Below are 24,156 nucleotides of genomic sequence, written 5' to 3' on the forward strand. Positions count from 1 at the left end.
TGACAGTGATGTATGAGAAGGATTAGATGGATTAGAGAGAAAGTATAAATGCAGGGAAGAGTTATAAGATAATCACAAACATTCAGATATAAGTGAATGAAGATGTAAACTAAGGGAAAAGAAAATAAGGGACAAATACAAAAGATACTTCAAAGGATTTGGCAGTTATCAATAAGAAAAGAAAGGGAGATTTTAGTCACGATTCCCTTTAACTACCCCCTCCAATAGGAGGGTTTTCAATTATCACAGCAAGGTTGAGATGTTAAAACATTCAGCATTCTACATAGCCAAATATATGCATTTTGCTTTATAATTAACTTTAAGGGAAAACAAATATAAAATAGCACAACATACTCTATATATAGACATGACACTTTAGACACTAAAAAGAAAAATGGATTTTAAATTGAATGACCAGAAGTGGGATAAGGTATATTGAAACAGTAACCTTTACCCCTACCTCCTATATGACCAAGAACACATGTGGCTGCTGGTCAGGATTAGAACTATCTAGGACAGGATAAAAAGGAATTGAGTATATAGTCTATCACAGTGTCATTGGTACTCTGTTTTAGTCACTTGAAAAATGCAAAATTAACTATTAAGTGTCTGAAGAGACTTTAGCTATCATCTAAAAATGTATACTTAGGACTCTAGACAACTGTGAAAACATATTTCTATGACCCAGACTGGGAAAAAAAGAATATAAGCAAGATTAAATTTCTATTAAAATGTCAACTAAAAATCAAAACACTGTAACTCTCTTTTTCATCTAATGGGGCTCACTGTTATTGTTGTGATGCTGGACTTCAAAGGACCAACTTGGAAGGAAACTCTAGTAGTAACTGAGTATTTTTGGAGCCTATCTCCAAAACCATGTTAGTATACATTGCTACAATCCAGTATAGCTGATGATACCCCATAGGAAAACCTTTTCCTACATTCATTAAAAACATTCAGATATGAAACTACTCTTTCTAAAGCCAAAGTTACACTAAAACAGCTATTCGAACACTATCTAAGCCAATTTGCTGAAATTTAAGTGTTTAGGGAATGTAAAAAACATGTAACTGAGCATGCTCAATGGTGAGAACATTTAGTACTTTACATAATGAGTTATTTATATCTTTAAAATCCACACCAAGCACTATGAACACTAGGAATCGTGCCTGGAGGTAAGCCGAACATTTGCCACAGCCAGCTCAAGAAATAATACACTGCCCAAGTCATGGGTAACAAAATGATGAGCCTTTGAAAAATTGCCTGATCTCCAAAGTACTAAAGGTTTGAAGAAAGAGAGGCATCTAACTGTTTTTTAAATCAATTTTTTACCAAAATAAAGTAAAAGATAAAAAAAAAATTAAATGAAAAGTACAGCTAGTAAATGGAGTTCAGCAAGGGAAATATGGTTAAAGTGGAAGGAACATGAAAAATTAGGATTCATTAGTTTCTAGTTCTGGCCCTCACTATATCATATATGGTGAGTTCAGGGACGCACCATATCAACTAGAGGATATCACTTCCCTTCCCAACCTCCAACTTCCTTCTCTGCACCATGAGGGGATAGCTATAGGTCACACTCTCTAATTTGACCATACTTTAGGACATACAGAATCTATACATTCTCATTTGGAAAACTGGAAACATATCAAAAATAGAGAAAGACTTAGAAAATTTGGGTGTAACATGAAGGGAATAGAGGATACAATGTGATGGGAGATGATTTATTTATGCTCAAACTGAAGTAGGAACTGTATTATCAGATGCAAAGTATGAAATTAGATATGAGGATATAGATCAATCACAGGACTATCGTAGGAAATACCAATGTTTCATTCACACCATAAGGGAGCAGTCTATGGCCAAAGCTTTGAACGAGTGTTTGGTGTGGGATGGAACAAATATCAAACATTGAGTAATGTTAAGAGAAATCTCATCAGGATCCACGATGAAGCAAGGTAGTCCTCTTACTCATCCCTAATTGAGTATCCATCCCACTTACCACAAAGGTTGTTCTCCACCTTCCCTGCTTTCCTAAGCTTCACAACACCCACAATCTAGTCTCTTAAATGAGGACCTTACCTCACCCTTTACTGAACAAAGCAAAGATCATTCACTACAGTCTCCCTCTTCATCTCACAGCTCTTTGACATATCCCCATCTTTACTCTAAGTTCTTATGAAGTAACCATTCTTGTCAGTCAGTCAACAGGTATTTATTAAGCATCTACTATGTCCCATATATGTTAAGCATTGAAGATACAAAGCAAGGTGAGCTCACAATCAAACAGGGGAGAGAACATGCATTCTATGTACCAACAAGTTAAAAAAATTTTTTTTTAAAATAGAATATAAATTAGAGACAAATCAAAAGAGGAAAGACACTAAGATTAAGGGGGAACAAAAAAGATTTCCCGTAGAAGGTGGAGTTTTAGCTGGGACTTGAAGGAAGCCAAGAAAACCAAAACCACATGAGGATGAAGTTTATTTCAGACTCGAGGACAGGCAGAAAATGCCCAAATCTGGAGCTGGAGTATCTTGTGAGTTAAATAGCAAGGAAGATGTTGTCCCTGGAATAAAAAGTAGCCTGGGCTGAATAAGATGTGAGAAGCCTGCAGAGCTAACACAAGAGTGAGGAGACTTCGCCCAAGGAGGTGGCAGCATCAAGAGAGGAGAGGATATCTAAAAGAGATGTTTGAATGTAAAATCAACAAAACTCTCACTGCAATTATCCAGTCACTTGCCAAATCTTGCCTAATCCAGTTCCCCATTTTTCCCCATTGAAGGTCACCAAGCTACCTGGGCAGTTCAGGCCTGGCTCACCTCATACCTAGACTCTTTCTAGAGTCTCCCAGCTAACCACCTTGCCTAGGTCTCTCTCCCCTCCAATCTATCTCACACACACAGAGTTGCTAAAAGGATTTTCCAGACTCACAAGTTTAACCATTTCAAATTCTAATAGCTTCTATTTATTACGTCTAGAATCAAATGTAGCATTTCAAAAAGAACCAAGCATGTTTAAAACTTATTAAAGATCCAAGTCACAAGAAGATTTTTAGAAAACCCTCTGGAAATAGCCTGGCCCCTTTCTGCCTCTCCACTCTATAAATGTTCCTTCTCCACACATATCTGATGATCAAACTACCAATTCAGCCACAAAGCCTACTGGTCACTTTTCCCACATACCTCTCCTGTCTCCAGCTTTGGCCCCGCTGTTGCCCAAGCCTACGCTACATTGCATCTTCCCCTCTGCCTCTTGAAATTCCTTAATGTTCTTTAAAATCTTTTCAAGTGCCACTTTCTGTATGAAGCTTTGCTTATCTCCTCAGCTCCCAGGTCCCTCCCAACTACCTCATATTGTGTGTGTGTGTGTGTGTGTGTGTGTGTGTGTGTGTGTTTGTGTGTGTCTTCTGTATAAACTGATTTATGTGCATGATTTCTTCCTTATCAGAATGTAAGCTCCACAAAGACAGGATCAATTACATCTTTGTCTTTTTATCTTCTGTGCTTAATATAAAATCCAACACAGCAGATACTTAATAAATATGTACAAGACTAGATGAAAATCTGAATTCAAGAAGGTGACATCTCTCTCCACTTGGTATCAACAACTACCTCCCCATCCTTTCTTTAGAAAATTCAATTTATAAAAGTCACTTTAGTAGAGCCAGTAGAACTCTTGTTTACAAGACACAGAAAGTATCTACATTTTGAATATACCTAGTACATCCCACCATCACCACATACAACAGGAGAAGGAAGCTCTCAAGGCCAAAGAAAATTGGCACCAGGATGGAGTAGAGCATTTTTAACATTATGCTCCATCTGGGTTAAGGTAGAAAGGGTAAAGAACCCTTAGGAAAATATGCAGCCTTACTGATCTCAGCAAAAAGCCCAAGGAAGAACCACTCTCCAAAGTAGCCTATAAAAGATAAGACAAAGAGTAGCTGGATCTAGTGAAATCAAATTAGTAGGCAAGTAACCAACTCCTATCCCAAACATGCCTCTGTAATGGGGAGCCTAGGAAATGTCATGGGAGCCCAGTTCAACCAAAGTAGAGATGCATGAGTATTCTGAACAGCACAAGCAAGAAGAACAGAATTTGAATCTTACCAAGTAAAATAAGCTGTCTCATATAAGTTCCTTTGATCTCACCTCTGATGATATAGAAAAATAACTAGATTAGATTCTATTAAAAAACTAAAATCGATTTCAATATTCTAAGTTGAACAATTCAAAATCCATGACTAGTATGGATAGTAGATTGCAAAAGTTTGTATTCCCTAAGTGATAGTTCAGTGTACATACGAACACAATCAATTTGACTTTTGAGAAGTTAAAAAACAGCACCAATTTTCCTCAGGATAGTTTGTATTGGTCTATAATAGTGGAAAGAACCCTGGGCTTGAAGTCATGAGACTGCCTAACACATATTATCTATGTGACCATAGCCTTTGTCTGTCTCCTCTCCAAATCCTTGCATGAATGAGTGTGCTTTGAATGTTTACTGATCAGCCAGTCGACCTAAAAGGGACTCTCTATCTCTGTCTCTACATTCTCTCACCTCAGTGCTTTGTTCTCAGGAGGGCCATTTGACATGCGTTGCTATGAGCAGAGACAGAGTTGTGGATGGCTGCAATGGGGGCAGTATGGGGAGATGCCCGTCTGGCCAATGCAGATTTTGTGGGCAGAATAGAATCTCCGTGGGTTGAGTGATTTGGGAAAACAATCTGCAAAGCTGCCGTAGGTGTTGGAGAAATGTTCTCAGAGCACCACCACCATGGTAATAGTTAGCTCTGCCCTGCCAGGAAAGAAAGCAGAGATGCCAAAGTACCATGGCACCAGCTTACTCAGGCATCACTAGTGCTTTTCTGACTGACCAAACTCCTTTCCATGATCATTTGATTGAAATTAGTAAAAATTGACTACATTTACATTGGTCTTTTGATTCATAAAATGAAATGCAATTCCAAGGGTGAAAGCTAGCTTGAAGAGCTCCTCTCTTCAAACAGGACATAAATATCCTCTTTAAAGGGAAAAAATAAATAAATGAATGAATGAATGAATAAATAAATGAACAAACAAACAAATAAATAAATAAATAAATAATTTATTGGTTAAGCTGATAATTAAATAAATAATTAAATGCATGCATGAGTAGGCTAACTCAGAACTGTTTTCTAGAAGCTGGACTTCCAGCTTCAAAAATTATTTCCCACTTAATGCTGAGTTGTTTAAAAAAATTACAAAATAAAAAAACTAAGCAAAAGGACACAAACCTGCCCTGTGGGTTTTTGTCTTCAAGGGAAGGAAATCTAAAAACAGGAATATGAGCCTTATCTAAGGAAGTGGTAAGATTCAGAGAATAAACAGGAAACTTGGGAGCTTCCGGTTCTAGTTCCAGGGCTACAGGACCTTAGACAAATCATTTATTCTGTGTATTCACAGCTTAATCCAAAAAGGGGAATATCAAGATTGCCTACTTCATGTTCTTGGGATACATGACAACAAATTAAATAACAAATACCCTTAGAGACTTATAAACCAAAAGCATCCCAAAGATCTAAAAGATCATCTATTCACTTTATATAGGAGGAAATGAGTCATCCCAGAAAAGGGAACTGATTTGCCCAAGGTCTCATAGCTAGTTTCAAATTGCTAACAAAATCCTGAAATAGAATCTTAGCATGGCTTTAAGCTCTTAGACAACTTAAGACTTCTAGCACCTACTGCAGTTCAATGGCTACCAAAAACAAGGCTATGGCTCCCACCTGGTGCTCTGCAGTCCTTTTGCAATTCCTCTGCAGATTCTGACTAATGTTCCTTGCATTCCTGGAAAGACATTATTATGATCGTTTCAGAAATGAAAGGGAGAGGGCAAGGGTGGGTACAGCACTAGCCCTGGAGGGAGGAGAACTTATGCTCAAATCCAGCCTCAGACTCTTATTAGATGTGGGACTCTGTGCAAGTCACTTAACCTCAACTGCCTCCAAAAAACCCATAAATAAACAGGGAATCCAAGAGTTCAGGCTCCTCTTTCTGAATTCTTATGTCAGAATGAAAATTTTAAGGGAAAAAAACTACTTTTAAAGCCTAAACCTAAAAAAAGGAGACAAATTTTTCAGAGACTCAGTGACTCTTTCCTTTTTCAAAATAGGGATATTGGATACATGTATGCCTACCTCACAAGGCTCTTTGCAAACTTTAAGGCACAATGTGTCAGTTATTTTTATTATTATTATTATTCAAAGGGAGAGAGCACTATCTTTATGAATATGTTCATTCTCCTACCGCCCTACTAGCTACAAAGACATGTTAAGCCAGAATCTCCAGACAATGCTCTACACTAACATTCCCAGCCTCAAGCAGAGGCAAGGGCCCCCTGGGACTCAGTTCATTACAAAACAAAGAATCTAGATAAGTCAAGAATCTTTGGAGCATCTGTGCCTCCTTAGGGCTGTAGAGACTGATTCTAAAAATGACATTCTTGCTTTTAGAGTGGCGATATGCTGCCCTCTCTTGGAAGCATTTTCATACATGACAACAGGCTGCTTCTCCTAGTGCAGAGATCCCTCACCATGGTCGTGTAGTGCTCTAGTCAAATTCTGAGTTATCCTCAAGGGATGTCATGAAATTCACAAAAGAAAACCAGGTTTACTTAACTTTTTAAAAATGAGATATAGCATTTTGGGGGCTCAAGGTTGCAAAAACCGTGTATTTCAAAACCAGGAATGTCTGATGTATAACTATGGCATAACAGTTACTGCCATATTTCTAACACTGGCTTTGACTTCTCTTCCTCCTCTATTGAAACTTCTCTGAAACCCCTGGTAACCAACTCTCTAAACCTTGAAGCTGAACTGCTGCATTTCTCAACACTTGAACTATTGAGCATGTCTTCCTCAATACTTTCTCACCTCTACATTCACATGGATAGCCTAACTCCCTTATTGTTCCTTCTGTCTCCTTCATTGGCTCTTCCCTTTCAACTTCCCAAAATTCAGTCAGTTGGCCCTATTCTCTTTGCTCTCTTTCCTTGACAATCTTCTCACTCACTAATAGTTTTGCTTCCTGAATCTTTTATCTCCATACCCTTTAGCTTTAATGCTATACTTCTAACAGTCTGATAGATAGCTTCAATTGGATATCTCAACACCTTAATCTCAGAATGTCCAAAACAAAAATAATCTTTCCCAAACCTGTCCCTACCCTCCTTTCTCTGATCTTGTTGACAGTTCTATTAATCATTCAAGAGATTAAACTGCTTAATCACATTTGAGTTAGGAGGAAGACTCATATTCCATATATGATATGTACAAGTTCTGTGCCTAGAGACAAATTCTTTAACCCCAGGAAGCCTCAGTTACCTCATCTGTAAAGTAAGGACAATACCAGTTGTAGTACCCACTTCACAGGTTTGCTCCTTAAGAACAAATTAAATAATTAATGTAAAACCCTTTGCAAGCTTTAATATTAATAATATTAATGAATATCAATAATTATTGCAATTATTCTTCAACTATAACCAGCAATCAAATAACTGACAAGCACTTGTTAATAAGCACCTGAAAAACAGTCAAACATGTGCTTAGAGACAGTCAGTTTGGCAGCAGGATGAAGAAAGAACTGGATTGGGGAAAGACTTGAAGCAGGGAGGTCAATTAGCATTGTGCTTTCCAAGATTTCAAATTGCCCAGGACTTGCAAAAGACCATCTATTTAATATTAACATTCTACTAGTAGTACTATATGGATGCAAATTGTGAATACAACCATCTCAGAAGAATCAGAAAATTTAAACTCAAAATTCTTGAACCAGTATCGAAAGCCCTCAATAATCTAATACCATGAGTCCTTTTCAACATTCCCTCTGATATTCCTCTTCCATTAAATTAATTTCTAGGCAAATCTGACCACCTTTTTTGCCTGGGATTTCCTTCCTCAGCAGCTCCCAGATTGCAAAACAACTTCCCTCTTTAGCCTCACATAACACTTTATCTGACTGTTCTCATACATTTGTCCAAAAATACTATATATCAGTAATCTGCTGGTTTTCTGCACATCCACTCCAGCCTAACAACTCCATGAACTATGTCATGTTTTCATCTTTGTATACCTAGAATCCAAAATAGCATGCTCATTATAAGAATTATTTAATTTGCATTCAATGAGCGCTCAATAGTCCATCAGTAGCCATGTAAAAATATTTCAATTGCACTATTTGCTTAGAAAATACAAATACCCCTCTGTCCTTCCTACTGACCCAGGGTTGGCTTCTTCCCTATATGAAATTTCAGCCTCCTTGGGGTGATTACCAGCAGGATAGCACTTTTTACTTGGACTCCAGGAAGGACTTGAAAATGTAACATATTGTTAGCTTCCCTTTCTATATTTTCCTACCTGAGGGAAAATGCTCGAAAAAGACTAACAGAATCTTAACAAGCCAGCTACAGTTCACATCTAGTTTGGTGTCTGAAAACCAAAGTTGGGGACTTAAAATAACAACACAGTCAAGCAGTCAAGAAACTTTATTGTGTTCTTCTTCTCAGGCCAAATCCCTGACTTTTACCCAGAGTCCCAGTCTTCTGACTAGAAGGGGACCTTTGGTACCATTTCTTGAGCAAATGCTTTATGTAAGGCTTTGTGCTAAAACTACAAAGGCTGTAAAGTTGACTAAGACAAAATTTCCGACATCAACAAGTTTATATTCTATTATAGAAAATGAATGTTACAAGGACAGAAAAAAGAACAAGGCAGATCACAATATAGTACAAACAAAACACTATGGAGATTCAAAAGAAGAAAGCATAACAAACAAGTTATGAAATAAGAGGATAATCACACAATATGATAGCGCTTGCATTGAGTTCTGAAGAATGAAGAGAAATTTAAAAAGCAAATTGATAGGTTACATAAGCAACAAGATGGCAAACTAGACACTTTCTCCAGTCTTTACAACCGTCAAATCTTCCCCAAAAATTATGCATAAAAGATAAAGTAATTTCATTTGTTTCTAAAATCTAGAAATAGCAAAGGTTCAAAACAAATTTTTAAAAATTCAGAAACTGATGATGCTCACTGACACTGAGCTCACTTAGCATCTTCTTCTCCTGCTTATACTGCCAGTAATGAAGCTACATGAGAAGACCCAAGGACATGACACAGGCTTACATCAAAACTTATTCCTTTGCCTCGGTCCCCTCCCTCCTTCCAGTACCATAAAGATCCTGAGCCAGCCTGTGGAAGTTTTATGGAGTCTTGACAGCTAGCTTGGCTATGGCCCTTGAGAAGCAAAAATCTGCCAGGAGCTGCAACTTGGAAGCATTAATGCCACAAAGTTCTAGAAAAAGCAGGCTCTGAACTGCCGATGTGGGCCAAAGAACTAAGGAACAGAGGGAATGAGAAAGGTCACCAGGCCAGAATGCTTTATATGTGAGATGTGCAGTACATCTAGCTGCTATGAGTTCTTACTACCCAAAAGTCATCTGGGCAGAGACTTAAGCTGCTGAACCTTAAACTGCTCACTATGGGTTGAGACACTTTGAGATCTAGTCTCAAAACCTAAGGAAACCACATCAGAGATGAGGGAGCCATAAGTGAACAACAAAGAAAATAGGGAGTTAAAAAAACTGGAAGTATCAAAGACACCAAGAAGAAGAAATATCAAAGATCTTTGTAAACAGATAAATCAATAAGAAAAACAATAACAGAAGAAAACATGGCCTCCAAATCTGGTAAACAAATCTAGGCACCTATAAATATTGCAAAATGAAAAAAATGATCCACACTTGATGAAATGGATGATGACTCCATAAAAGAGAAATGAGAATAATGAGAACACAATTATGTCCTGCACATCAAAAGCAATGAGAATAGAAAAACTTGAATCTGCAAAGGCAAGTATTACTAAATACTTAAACATACTTAATACTAAACAAAAGAGAAAACAATAGATTGAGAATGCAAATAAACAGAAGTAAAAGGCAATCTCAAAGAAAAGAAGCAAAAAAAAAACAAGAACATTAAAAGAACATATGCTCTTTTTACAAGCAAAAATACAGATCTCAAAATAGGATGAATAGACACAATCTAAGCATCACAGAGTTCCTGACAGAACATTGTAGGACAAAAATGGGTAAAAGACTTATTGTTAATCAAACAAGACAACAGAAAGCAATTTTAAAAGATAAAATAGGTAACTTTGATTATTTAAAACTGAAAAGCTTTTGCACAGACAATATTAATGCATCTAAGGAAAAAAGGAAAGTCAATAAATAAATAAATCTTCATTTCAAATTTCTCAGATAAAGATATGGCATCCAAGATATATAAATAATAAATATATTTATATATGTAACTAATAGCTATTTCCCAATAAATAAATGGCCAAAAGATATGAACCAAAATTTCCCAAAAGAACTACAAAATATTCATAATCACTTTTTAAAAATAGTTTTTTAATATTTTAAATAGCTCTAAAATAAAAAGTTTCAAACCACTAATATTAAGAGAAATGCAAATCAAAACAACTCTGAAATTTTACTTCTCAACTAGCAAACTGGCCTTGCAAAAATGACCAAAAAAAATAATAAATCCAAGGATATGAACAGATAATTTTCAGATGAAGAAATTGAAACTATTTGTAGTCATATGAAGAGGTGCTCTCTAAATCACTATTGATCAAAGAAATGCAAATTAAGACAACTCTGAGATAACCACTACACATCTCTCAGATTGGCTAAGATGACAGGAAAAGATAATGACAAATGTTGGAGGGAATGTGGGAAAACTGGGACACTGATGCATTTTTGGTGGAACTGTGAATGGATCCAAACATTCTGGAGAGCAATCAATCTGTAACTATGCTCAAAAAATTATCAAACTGTGCATATCCTTTGACCCAGCAATGTTTCTACTGGGCTTGTATCTCAAAAAGATCTTAGAGAAGGGAAAGGAACTCATGTGGCAAAAATGTTTGTGGCAGCACTTTTTGTAGTAGCAAGAAACTGAAAACTGAGTGGATGCCCATCAATTGGAGAATGGTTGAATAAGTTATGGTATATGAATGTTATGGAATATTACTGTTCTGTAAGAAATGACCAGCAGAATGATTTCAGAAAGACCTGAAGAGACTTACATGAACTGATGCTAAGTGAAGTGAGCAGAACCAGGAAATCATTATACATGGCAATAACCAGTCTATGCGATGATCATTTCTGATGGACATGGCTCTCTTCAACAATGAGATGATTCAAAACAATTCCAATTGTTCAGTGATGAAGAGAGTCATCTATACTCAAAAGAGAGGACTGTGAGAGCTGTGCGTGGACTATAGCATAGTACTCTCACTCTTTCTATTGTTGTTTGCTTGCATTTTGTTTTCTTTCCCAGTTTTTTTTCCCCTCTTGATCCGATTTTGCTTGTGTATAAATATGTATACATATATTAGATTTAACATATATTTTAACATGTTTAACATGTATTGAACTACCTGCCATCTAGGGGAGAGGGTAAGCGGAAGGAGGGGATAATTTAGAACAGAAGGCTTTACAAGGGTCAATGTTGAAAAATTACCCATGCAAATGTTTTGTAAATAAAAAGCTTTAATTAAAAAAAAAAAAAAAAAAAAAAAAGACAAAAAATAGCACCAGTAACTATGGGAGGAATTGTGGGAAGACAGGCATACTACTATGTTGTTGGTAGCACTGTGAAATGATATAACCATTTTGTAAAGCAATTTCTAAAACAGGGGTTCTCAAACTATGGCCCGTGGGCCAGATGTGGCCTGCTGAGGACGTTTATGTGGCTCACTGGGTTATGGCAAATGGGCTGAGGGGCGGAGACAGAGTGTGAGCTTTTGTTTTTACTATAGTCTGACCGTCCAACAGTCTGAGGGACAGTGAACTGGCCCCCTATTTAAAAAGTGTGAGAACCACTATTCTAAAATGTTCACGCCATTTAAACTAAAGAATCTCTTACTGTTCCAAGGAAGACATCAATAAAAAAAAAAAGTTCCCATATATTCTAAAATATTTATAGTAATACTTTGTGTAATAGCAAAGAACTAATACTTATGAAAAGTAGATGCCCATTAATTAGGAAATGGTTTAACAAACTTGTACATGAATGTAAATGGCACACTAGTATATATTTTAAGAAACTATGCCTATGATGTATACAAAGAAATATGAAAGATGTACATGAGTATGTGCAAAGTAAAGTAAGCAGAGCCAAGAAAACAATATACACAATAGCTACAATGTAAATGAAAAGAATGACAGCAAAAAAAAAAAAAAAAAAAAAAAGTAAATGTAACAAAATTATATAGATCAAGCTGTACTTGAATGAAGAAAGATGAAAAGATACCTCCAATTCATCCCTCCATGAAGGGGAAGTTCTATTGGTGTTACACATAATACATGTTCTGGGACTTGCTCAATTTATCAATCAGTTATGTTATTTCTTTTTTCCTCTCTAGAAAACAAAACCCACCATATGTGCCATGGGATAGCTCTCAAAGTGGGGGAGTGAAAAGAATACATGGGGAAACTCTGTTTAATGCAAAAACAAAAAGCATCAATTAAAAAAAAATTTTTAAAGCAATTCATCCTGTTACCCCAAAGCTCCACAAATTCTTAAATTTCCCCAAATTTCTTCAAGTCTGCCACTGAAATCATCCAGTCTATTACCTTTACTACCTAAATTCTCTTATATTCCAACAGCAAATTAGTTTCATTCCAAAACTTTGTATCTTTCCCAATTATGTCAGTGTTGCTCCAAGTAGCAAAAGGAACAGATGCTATGCAAAATGTTTCTCGCCAGAGTCTACCAAATTTTTTTCTCCTCTCTTTGAAACTTTGCCGAAAGGGCTTTTGCCAGGTTGTCAAGGAGCATTGTTCTCCTCTCTTCATTCTCAGAGTCTGGAGGAAAAACAGCGATAGTGCTGGTGTATGTTTTATTTCTAATGCACAGCCTATTCTCACCATTGAGAGACAAGGGCCAAAAGCCACCTCACACTAGAATGGAGTCAAAAATTAGAGACAAATGAAAGCAGCAGTCAAAACATAGCCTGACCCATGGTGCAGATTCAGACAATTTAATAATCATGAATATAAAACAGGAAGCAATCCTCTCTCAAGCCAGACAAGAAGCCAGCTGGAAGCATGTTGATTGTTGCTTGCTATCAATATGCTACAATATCACACAGGACTCTGAGCCAGGCAGAAGAGAAATTTTCTATCAGTATTGCCTAAAAAAATGTATTATGGAGGTTAGAGATATATTCTCACAACTCCCTCCTTCTATATAATATAAACACAAGTGAAGCATAACTCCCAACTGAATCTAAATCATTTTAGAGGAGACTGAAGTTACTAAAAACAATCAAGGCTCACTCAGCTCTATGTGCCAGGTTCCCAAAAAAAAAAAAAAAAAAATACATTTACATAGTGTTTTAAAATTTGCAAAATACTTCACATATGTTATCTCATATGAGCCTTTCAGTCACCCTCTGAGACAGATAATACCAGTAGTATTATTCTTTTTTGAGAGATAAGAAAATTGAGACTAAATGAGATAAATGATTTGATCATGGTCACACAGCTATTACGTGTCAGAGGAAAGGATCTGAATCTCTACACCAGGGGTTCTCAAACTACGGACCACAGGCTAGATGAGGTTTGCTGAGGACGTTTATGCGGCCTGCCAGGTTATGGCAAATGGGCTGAGGGGTGGAGATAGAGTGTAAGTTTTTGTTTTTACTATAGTCCGGCCTTCCAACAGTCTGAGGGACAGTGAACTGACCCCGTATTTAAAAAGTTTGAGGACCACTGCTCTAATAATACTCTTCTAAGTCTAATTCAATTCAATAATGCTATGTTGCTGCTGCTTTTTTTTTAAACTTTAATCAATCTTTTTTATTGTACTTTAGAGCTTAAGAAGAGTGTTCATACTACTTCTTTAAAATATATATATATATGTTTTTTTAATTATAGCTTTTTATTTACAAGACATATGCATGGATAATTTTTCAGCACTGACCCTTGTAAAAACCTTCTGTTCCAACTTTTCTTCTCCTCCCCAACCTCTCCCCTAGATGGCAGGTAGTCCAATACATGTTAAATATGTTAAAGTATATGTTAAATACAATATATGTATACATATGTATACAGTTATCTTGCTTCACAAGAAAAATCAGATTTAGAAATAAGTTAAAAATAACCTCAGAAGGAAAACAAAAATACAGGATAAAAACAGGAGTAGAAATACTATCTTGTGGTCCACACTCATTTCCATAGTTCTTTCACTGCATGTATATGCTGCTTCTTTTAACTAACAAATAGAAGCCTGTTCAATGGAGGTAAACACTACAGTTTTCCTGGAAACACCCTACCATATATATATAAGAACCTCCTGAAGGTCTTGGGGATATTTAGCTTGAAAGAGTTAAGATTTAAGAGATCCATGAACACCATCTCCAAGTATATAAAGACTGTCAGGTGGACAAAGGATTGATTCCAGGGAGTAGAAATAGGTAGTAAAAGTTTCAGAAAGGCTGATTGCAGTTCAATGTAAAACAAAACAAAACAAAACAAAAAACCCTTATCAGAAGTTAAAAAGAGCAATGAACAACCTCAAATTTCCCTTCTTTAAACAGAACCTACATGACACTCGCAGGAGATATTGTAAAAAGGATATGGGTTAAAGCCATCTATAGTTATATAAAAAGAAGCTCTAAATCACTACTGATTAGAGGAATGAAAGTTAAAACAACTCTGAGGTACCATTTCAAACCTCTCAGATTGGCTAAGATGATAGGAAAAGATAATGATAAATGTTGAAGAGGATGTAGGAAAACTGGGACATTAATACATTGTTGGTGAAATTATGAAATAACCCAACCATTCTGGAGAACAATTTGAATTTATGCCCAAAGGGCTACGAAAACTATGCACACCCTTTGACTTAGCAGTACCATTGCTAGATCTATCTCCCAAAAAAATCATAAAGGAGGGAAAAGGACCCACATGTGCAAAAATGTTTGTGGCAGCTCTTTTTGTGGCAGCAAAGAATTAGAAAATGACTAGATGCCCATCAATTGGGGAATGGCTGAACAAGTTGTGGTATATGAATATTGTTCTATAAAAAATGATGAATAAACTGATTTTAGAAAGACCTGGAAAGATTTATGGAGCTGATGCTGAAGGAAATTAGCAGAACTAGAAGTATACTGTACACAATAATAGCAAGAATGTGCAATAATCAACTATGAAAGACTTGGTTCTCAGGGGTTCAGTGATCCAAGGCAATCTCAATAAACTATGGATAGAAAACGCCATCTGAGAATTGATGACACCCAGAGAGAGAACTATGGAGAATGAGTGTAAATCAATACATGCTATGTTCACTTTTTTTTTCTTTTTCTTTGTTTTTTTTTTCTCTCATTTGTTTTTCCCTTTTTTTTTCTGATTTTTCTCTCCCAACATGATTGTTTTTCCCTTTTTTTTCTGATTTTTCTCTCCCAACATGATTCATAAAGAAATGTGTATTTTTTAAAAGTAAGTGTACATGTATAACCAGAAAAAAAAAAAAAAAAACAATAAAAAATTTTTTTAAAAGGATATGGGTCAGAGAAGAGCTTGAATGGACAGGCCCAACATGACATCCATCTTTTCCAAGCATGTATGGAGTTAAGTGAATCAATGGATTGCTAAAAAATAATGCTATTATATACAAGAAAATTTAGAGAAAAAAGAGGGAGAGAGTAAAAGAGGAGAAAAGGAGCCAAACTTTACAATAATATTATGTCATAACTTTTCGTCACTGAAAAAGTTAGATTCTGGGGAGACAAAGCTAGCTATACATGCTCTCTCTGAGATAGCAGAAATGGGCTGGTTATCTATCAGAAAAATCCCAATGCTTCTGGACTGAACAAGAGCAAAACAAATCATCCCTCAAAGAAGACATTTATCAATACTGGACTTCTATCATTATTTCAGTCATATCCAACTCTTCATGACTCCATTTGGGGTTTTCTTGACAAAGATGCTAGAATGATTTGCAGCAAAAAAAAAACAACAAAACCTTCCTTCTCTAGCTCATTTTACAAATGAGGAAACAGAGGCAATTAATGTTAAGTGATTTGCCCAGAGTGACACACCTAGTAAGTGTCTAGGTTGGATTGGATCTTAGGTCTTCTTGATTCAAGGCCTGAGGCTGCAGGCCCACTGTACCACTCACTGCATATACTTTGGGCCTTATAAACCACTAAACTAAGTTCTATTGAAGGGTGAAAGACATATGTTCTACTGAACACCTCTAAGAGATTAAATTTGTCTTTCAAAAGGCCTTAGTGGAAATGGAGTTTATTCCAAAAAGGACAAAAGACTTGGACCACTATTCTAAGTTTAGTCCTGAAGATACAATGCGAATTAAGATCTAAAGTACATAAGCTTATTAAAATAGATAGGTAGATAGATAGATAGACAGACAGACAGACACAGCATTTTCGCCACCTAGTGGTCAGCAATCATGGCCCTTCATTCAAAACAGACACTTCACTGACTCAATCCCTAAAAAGCATTGTCTCCCAGCTTCCAGATCTTATAATCCATTCTTGACTTCACAACTCAGGTCAAGCACCACCTTCTAGGTTAAACCCTTCCTAATTCCCCTCACCTACCTCGTTTCCAAATTACCTTGAACATATACACACATACATGTGTACATGATACACATGCTTGCACACATTATTTCCTCTAATATAATGGAAACTCCTTCAATGGAAGGTCCATATTTGTATTTATACCACAAAGGGATAGTACAGTGCCTGGCACATATTAAAAACTTTGTTTGTTAATTGGTTGATGTGCTATCTAAGCCACTGTCAGTAATATCTGAACAATCACAAGGAATGAAGTCCTGAAGAAACAGGACTGAAGAAAGGAAAATGTCCCATTTTTCAAAACAAGAACAGAACAGAATCTACAAACTATAAGCCTAAGCGCCTGACTCTAATTCCTGAGGAAAATCTCGAATGGATCATTAAAGAGACAGTCAATGTCTGGAGACGGAAGTTGTGATTAGGATGGGATACCACAGCTTCACCAAGAACAAATCATGGAGACTAATCTTATTTATTTTTACATCTAGGTTATTAAGCTAGAAGATTGGGGAGTACAAGAGATATAGTTATATATAGGTTATGTGGGGTTTCTTGCTCAGATATAGGTTAAGACAAGATAGCCTTGGGTCCCTTCTAATTCTGAGATTTTTTAGTAACCTTTAAATCACAGGATAGCATTACAACTCCATGGTCTGCAGGATGATCTGCTGGCCTCTTAACTTCAATGAGTTCATCAGACATAACTCTGAATGGGCTGTCATAGCAACAGTCACCAAACAAAGCAGAAAGTTCACTGTTTCTCTGCAGACAATTCTGCTCTTTATCATCAAGGTTCCAATTAAAACCAAAGGCTTTTTTTCTGAACTGATAAAGGGACTCCTCATATTTGCTGGGCAAACAGGCCTGTGGTCAATAAATACAATGGAACTAACAGAATCCTCTGTAGTCACCATCCTTTCCTCCATCAATTAAATCATAAGCTATTTTCTACAACTAGGCATAAAGGCTTAGTTGTCACCTTTGCAGACCACTCTCAAGCAAAGTCTCACCAACTTACACTGATAATGCTGAAGGAGCCTGTTGGTCCTGACATCCCACAACTTGACAGTGTTATCTGTACCAGCAGCAGCAATGCATGTACCACTGGGATGGAAGTCCACATAATTGACAAACCTAAAGTAGAAAAGACCTTCTTATATTATGTTTCTGAATTAGGGTCAAGAAATTATATTATGTTTCTGAATTAGGTCAAGAAATAGCATTAATCATCAATAAAAAGGGATCATGCAAAAGTCAATTTCAAGTCCTTGCCCTATTAGTCCCACATTAGCAAATAGTAAATGCTTGAAAAAATATAACTGATAGGTACATTCTACGATGTAAAAACAAAACAGATCTATATTTCTATTAATTGACTAGTCATAATTTTAAGGCAAAGAGAAAACAGTCTGGGATAAGACTAAATTGAGGAAGGTTACTAAATATACTGTTTCAATGTTTTTAAATCACACTACAGGCCTCAACATTAAAGTGTCACCACAAAGCTTCCAGTATTTTTCTGTCCAATACACAACAACTACATGACATTTTGTTTGTCTAGAGAAGTACTGAAGCCCAAAGATGTGACCAAGATGTTCTCTCAAACATTATCTTTTCACCTACTGGTCAGAAGAGATATATTATTATTTTACTAAGGAAATTGCATATGATATCATTAGTTCACATATTCATATTATAAAAGTTGCCAACCAAAATGTATCTGACAGAAAATGAGATTATATCAACAGTTCTGGACAAGTCACTATTTAAATAAAGTAATCTTTATATTTTTTCTACTAAAGCACTATGTATGTAGTAAGTTATAATTATCATTCACAAAAATGATTATAATATTGAAAATAATAATATTAAGATAAGTTGTGACTCTTTGATCATGAAAAATATATCAAAAGGGATTACCCCTAGGGCCAAAGACTTTCAAATCCATGGAATTACCCAAAAAAAAAAAAAAAAAAAAAAAAAAAAAAGGCAGCTTAAAATATACTTTCCCTTCCAATAAGATTTAATTACGTTCACATGCATTTCTAATATCACAGTTCTCTGTATTGTAAAAAGGAGCTATCTTAACATTTAAATTTCTAAGTCAAAACCTCCCTATTTTCTATTGGTACTTGGAAGTGATTAAGCCTTATATCCAGTCACTAACATTAAAGCTGTAAATCATTCTTTATTTCCTTCTTTTCTTCCAAGTTTGGTCAACATCATTTGTAGAAATTATCAGACATTATTTGTTACACTAATTATTTTCCAAGTATATAACAGCTCTCTGATGTTACCTTGTGCAAAAAATGGCTTTTTAAAAATAGGAAGTGAATGGATAGTTATCAGATTTCACCACTTGTGTTTCACAGACAACTAACTAGTCAAAACAGACTGGAAGGCAGCTTTGTGAGTGTGAGGATAGGAGAGAGATGGCTCAGTAAAAGGCTTACCCGCCATGTTCACAAAAAGAATGCACACATTCTCTGCTAGTCTTATCCCACAATTTGACGGTTTTATCATCACTGGCAGACACAATCAGCCTTCCATCAGGAGAAAATCTGAAAATGAAGTAAAGCATAATTTTTATACCGCCTACTAGGTATAGTCTATTAGGTTAGTCTAGGCAGACTGTTTTAAAAAACAGGTGCAAAGATGCAGTTGTTAGCTATGCCAGAGGATATTCTCATTGGAAAAAGGATGTTGCTTTTATTTAAGATTCAAATCATTTGTTTTCTTCTCCTGCAGGCTCCAGTTACTGTCTCCTAGAATCAGACACCATTATAGCATTTCCCAACATATCACACCTGGGACAGCTTCATTATTTCAGGCAGGCCTAAATTTCAGAGACATTACTCATAACAGAAATAGAAACTGCTTTAGAAAATAGTATTAAGTATGAGATCACAAGCAAAAACTGCTTCAAAGGGGGCCAATTACCATGCCAGAGAATGTAGAGTAGGGATTAGTGATTCATGAGGATGGCAGAATTCCAAGATAAATGGCAAGCAATCTCACTCTTCAGCACGATCACAATGGGGTTTTGACAGTAGTAAAACCTCCACAGTGTGATCAATGATCTTCTAACATACTATACTTACTTACACTTCAGCCCACTTAAGAAGCAGGCAGAAATTACCAATATATCTGTCAAGCAGATTTTATCTCTTTTTCCTTTCAGTCAGTCAACAGACATTTCTCTAATGAGAACAAAAATTTCTGGTGATGCACCTATCATGTGCAAGACAGTCCCCTTGCCTTCAAGGAGCTCACAATCTATCTATATCCTTAAATTTCTTCTCTTCTTTTTCTTTCTTTTGTTTTCTGTAAGTTTCCCTGAATCAATGAGAAAACATTTTTAAAATTTCCTAATAAAATGTACAAGATAAATCCAAACTGCTATATTCATTCAATAAAACCTTATTAAATGCCTACTGTGTGCAAAGCACTGGAGATATGATATCATTCCTGCCTTGAAGGACCTGATAACTCCGTAATGATTGCTAGGAAGGAAGATAATGTCCAAGAGATCATGTAACAACCACAAAAGACAATGCCCCAGAAGTAAGAGAAGAGCCCACCATCTTATGCAGGATCTAAGAATTTTATTAAAATAGATAAGAAAAACATTGTTACTGATGGGGTCCTAGTGGCAGTCAGAGAGTTGTGGAAATCCCCTTTTGAACAGAGGCACAGGTCCTTTGTGAAAGAATTCACAAACCTGTAGAATTTTAGGTGTAAAAGTGGAAGTTTATTGTTGGATGAGAAGTCAGCTTTGCTAGAAAAACTGACTTCTTCAGTGGCAAAGTCCTATTAGGGAAATGGAGGCTGGCACTAAGAAGAGAATGTCTTCCCCAGCAAACAGGAGTGCTGGCAGGCACTATGTCCTACTCCAGACTTCTGCAAAGAAATGAGAGAGCAGAAACCTATTTTATGAGTAGATCTTGGGAAGTGGGGAGGGGGGGATTGCCGTTTGAACTAATTACCAGGATCTCCCAACTGAAATTACTTTGAAGGCTTTCTTTCAGCCTGAATTTGAATAGAGATCCAGCTATCAATGGAAGTGATTTGCCTTAGAAATGGCCCAGCCTGAGAAGCTCTCTCACACAGACTTCACGAAGCCTAGAAGGGTCAGGAATCAAAATGGAAAGAATTTCAGAGTATTAATTTCTAAAGGGAACACAGTTTCACATCCCCATCAGTTACTGCTTTGGAAAATACAATAGGATAAATAGAATACAACTAGATAAGGAAATCTTCTAAGTATACAAAAGGGAAACATAGAAGGAAATAAGTGATAAGAAAAAAGATATTAAGTACAAAATATATGTTGAAAGGAATACTTAATGGGAAATCATGCATCTTTAGAATCAAAAACGGAGAGCTAGGTAGAAGATTAATAGCCAAGAAGCTGGCTGGTAATTCTTGAGCCCATAATCTCTAGGGTTGCAAAAATGTTTCATTTGTCCTTTAATTCTCCAAACTCCTCCCAGAAATAAGTTCTCATATGCTTCAGGTCATAAGTTTCACTGGCCTGAATCACTTTAAGCCAAGGCAGAAAGAGGGGAAATCTCTCATATCATATTATTAGGAACTTAACAGAACTGGATTCTTTCCTCTATTCTACAGCCTCCTAAATGTTACATAATCATTTAGCTAACTAGATATCCCATTTCACCTTCTTCCTCTAAAGGGATAGAAAAGTGCCATCACTGTACTTAAGAGTCTAGCCCATCACTACCAAGAACGTAGCACCTCTCCAAAAATATACAAAAGCAAATCTAGCACACAATTCTTCAAAGTGTTTAAAGACAGCAATCATTCCTCCCTGTCTCCCCAGCAATCATTATCCCTAAGCTACCAGGTTCTCATGATGTTTTTTTTTTCAAATTTCTTTCACAAGCTGGTTCTCCAGGACATACTCTAATCTGTCAATATTCCTTTAAAAAATGTGGTGCCTATCTGGACACATTATAATGAAAACTACCTCTAATTAAGAATAAACTATATATAGTAAAAAGCCAGAGCCAAGAAAAAGTATCTATAAAAGTATCTATATAAAAAGTATTTTTATGGCCAAGCCATAAATTCTCAAAGCCAAAAAGCAAGGGATGTGGAAAGGTTAAGGTTGAGGTAGAAGAGATTATACATTTTCACCTTACTAGAAAATAATAACACATACAAAAGGCCATATTGGACCTAACATCCCATCTCCTCCCCACTCCCAACTCTCCCACCACAAGTTATCTGTAAATAGCTATTTGATATATAATGTTTAAAGAAAATTATACACTTTTTGACCTTTCTTCTCAAGAAGGGTATGACTTACTTGGCACAACGGACCCAATTGATGTGCTGGCTGAATGAGAACAAAAATTTCTGACGGTGCACTGTCCACACCTTTACTGTTTTGTCATCTGAGGCTGTCACCAATGACTGACCATCATTGGAAAAATGTACACTTCTTACAGTTCCTGTGTGAGCTCGGAAAACAGTAGATTCTCCTTTGCTAAAATGCAAAGATACCAGTTCAATAATTAAAACTCACTCAGAAATTATTACACAGTAAAGTGAAAAAGCCCTCCTGGTCCCAAGTATACCTTTACTATAAATTCAGAACAAAGATTGCTGCCTCTCCTAAGACAAAGATGGAATAGGGCTGGTTTGGGGAATGGAGTACTAAGATCCTCCCAATAATCATCATCATCATCATCATCATCATCATCATCATCATCATCATCATCTTCTTCTTCTTCTTCTTCTTCTTCTTCTTCTTCTTCTTCTTCTTCTTCTTCTTCTTCTTCTTCTTCTTCTTCTTCTCCTTCTCCTTCTCCTTCTCCTTCTCCTTCTCCTTCTCCTTCTCCTTCTCCTTCTCCTTCTCCTTCTCCTTCTCCTTCTCCTTCTCCTTCTCCTTCTCCTTCTCCTTCTCCTTCTCCTTCTCCTTCTCCTTCTCCTTCTCCTTCTCCTTCTCCTCCTCCTCCTCCTCCTCCTCCTCCTCCTCCTCCTCCTCCTCCTCCTCCTCCTCCTCCTCCTCCTCCTCCTCCTCCTCCTCCTCCTCCTCCTCCTCCTCCTCCTCCTCCTCCTCCTCCTCCTCCTCCTCCTCCTCCTCCTCCTCCTCCTCCTCCTCCTCCTCCTCCTCCTCCTCCTCCTCCTCCTCCTCTCCTCCTCCTCCTCCTCCTCCTCCTCCTCCTCCTCCTCCTCCTCCTCCTCCTCCTCCTCCTCCTCCTCCTCCTCCTCCTCCTCTCCTCCTCCTCCTCCTCCTCCTCCTCCTCCTCCTCCTCCTCCTCCTCCTCCTCCTCCTCCTCCTCCTCCTCCTCCTCCTCCTCCTCCTCCTCCTCCTCCTCCTCCTCCTCCTCCTCCTCCTCCTCCTCCTTCTTCTTCTTCTTCTTCTTCTTCTTCTTCTTCTTCTTCTTCTTCTTCTTCTTCTTCTTCTTCTTCTTCTTCTTCTTCTTCTTCTCTTTTATATTTTAATAGTTTTTATTTACCAGATATATGCATGGGCAATTTTACAACATTGACAATTACCAAACCTTTTGTTCTAATTTTTCCCCTCCTTGCCCCCCACTCCTCTCCCCCAGGTGGCAGGTTGACCCATACATGTTAAATGTTAAAGTATAAATTAAATGCAATATATGTATACATGTTGTTTGAAATAGTATAAAATTAGCCTGTGAAGGAAATCCAAAATGCAGGCAGACAAAATTAGAGGGATTGGGAATTCTATGTAGTGGTTCATAATCATCTCCTAGAGTTCTTTTGCTGGGTGTAGCTGGTTCTTTTCATTACTGCTCTATTGGAACTGACCAATAATCTTCTAATGTGATGCTGCAGGTAGCATAGTCTCTTTTTTTTTTATAAGTGACTCAACTTAAGTGACTTCTCAGTCCTTACACATGTATAAGCAGCAGAGGAAATGTGTAAACGCCCAGGTCTTTTTGATTCCAGCCATTAGTTTGCAGAGCCCATGCCAGCCCCATCCACATGGGCCATTTCAGAGGAAGAAACTGACCAGAATTCTCATGGCCATGAAAGTTAAGGATATCTCCCTAAAGGACAATTACAAATTCACTTAGATAGCCAAGACAACCTTCTATGTCAAGACAGCTGAGCCCCCACAACCTGGTTAATTTGTTTCTCACAAAGACTATTAAGAAGCAATTTCTAATAGTGGAAAGAGCTGTGACCTGTGGGGCAGCAGATCTGGTCTAAATTCCCAGCTCTGTTCTTTATAAGCTGTATGACCATGGGTAAATAGCTTTCCCTTTCTGGATTTCATATTCCTTATTTGTCAACAAAGTGGGGGTAGGATTTAACACTAGATTATATCTAAGATTCCTTCAAAAACTAATGACCTATGATCATCTCTGAGTATAATCTAAGAATAAAAAGAGAAAAGAGAAAAAAGATCTTCACAGAAATAACTGAAGAGAATAGTCACAGCCCTTGGACTTGTGATTTCTAACAAACCAGCCAATGATATAAAAGTTTTACAGAA

The 24,156-nt window shown here is 36.8% G+C and overlaps 1 protein-coding gene across 8 annotated transcripts in view; it reads right to left on the bottom strand.

The window, feature by feature from the left end:
* The window catches only part of POC1A (POC1 centriolar protein A), a 162,580-nt gene that overhangs the window by 131,131 nt on the left and 7,293 nt on the right, over positions 1-24,156 (bottom strand). For all 8 annotated transcript variants that reach the window (XM_074283412.1, XM_074283404.1, XM_074283405.1 and 5 more), the window contains exons 4-6: positions 21,991-22,170; positions 19,115-19,222; positions 17,680-17,795 (exon numbers count right to left, since the gene is read on the bottom strand). In XM_074283412.1, coding sequence (XP_074139513.1) covers positions 17,680-17,795; positions 19,115-19,222; positions 21,991-22,170 — 404 coding nt within the window. The remainder of the gene's footprint in view (positions 1-17,679; positions 17,796-19,114; positions 19,223-21,990; positions 22,171-24,156) is intronic.

The sequence above is a fragment of the Sminthopsis crassicaudata genome, chromosome 1, assembly GCF_048593235.1.
Source record: "Sminthopsis crassicaudata isolate SCR6 chromosome 1, ASM4859323v1, whole genome shotgun sequence".
Classification (NCBI taxonomy): Eukaryota; Metazoa; Chordata; class Mammalia; order Dasyuromorphia; family Dasyuridae; genus Sminthopsis; species Sminthopsis crassicaudata.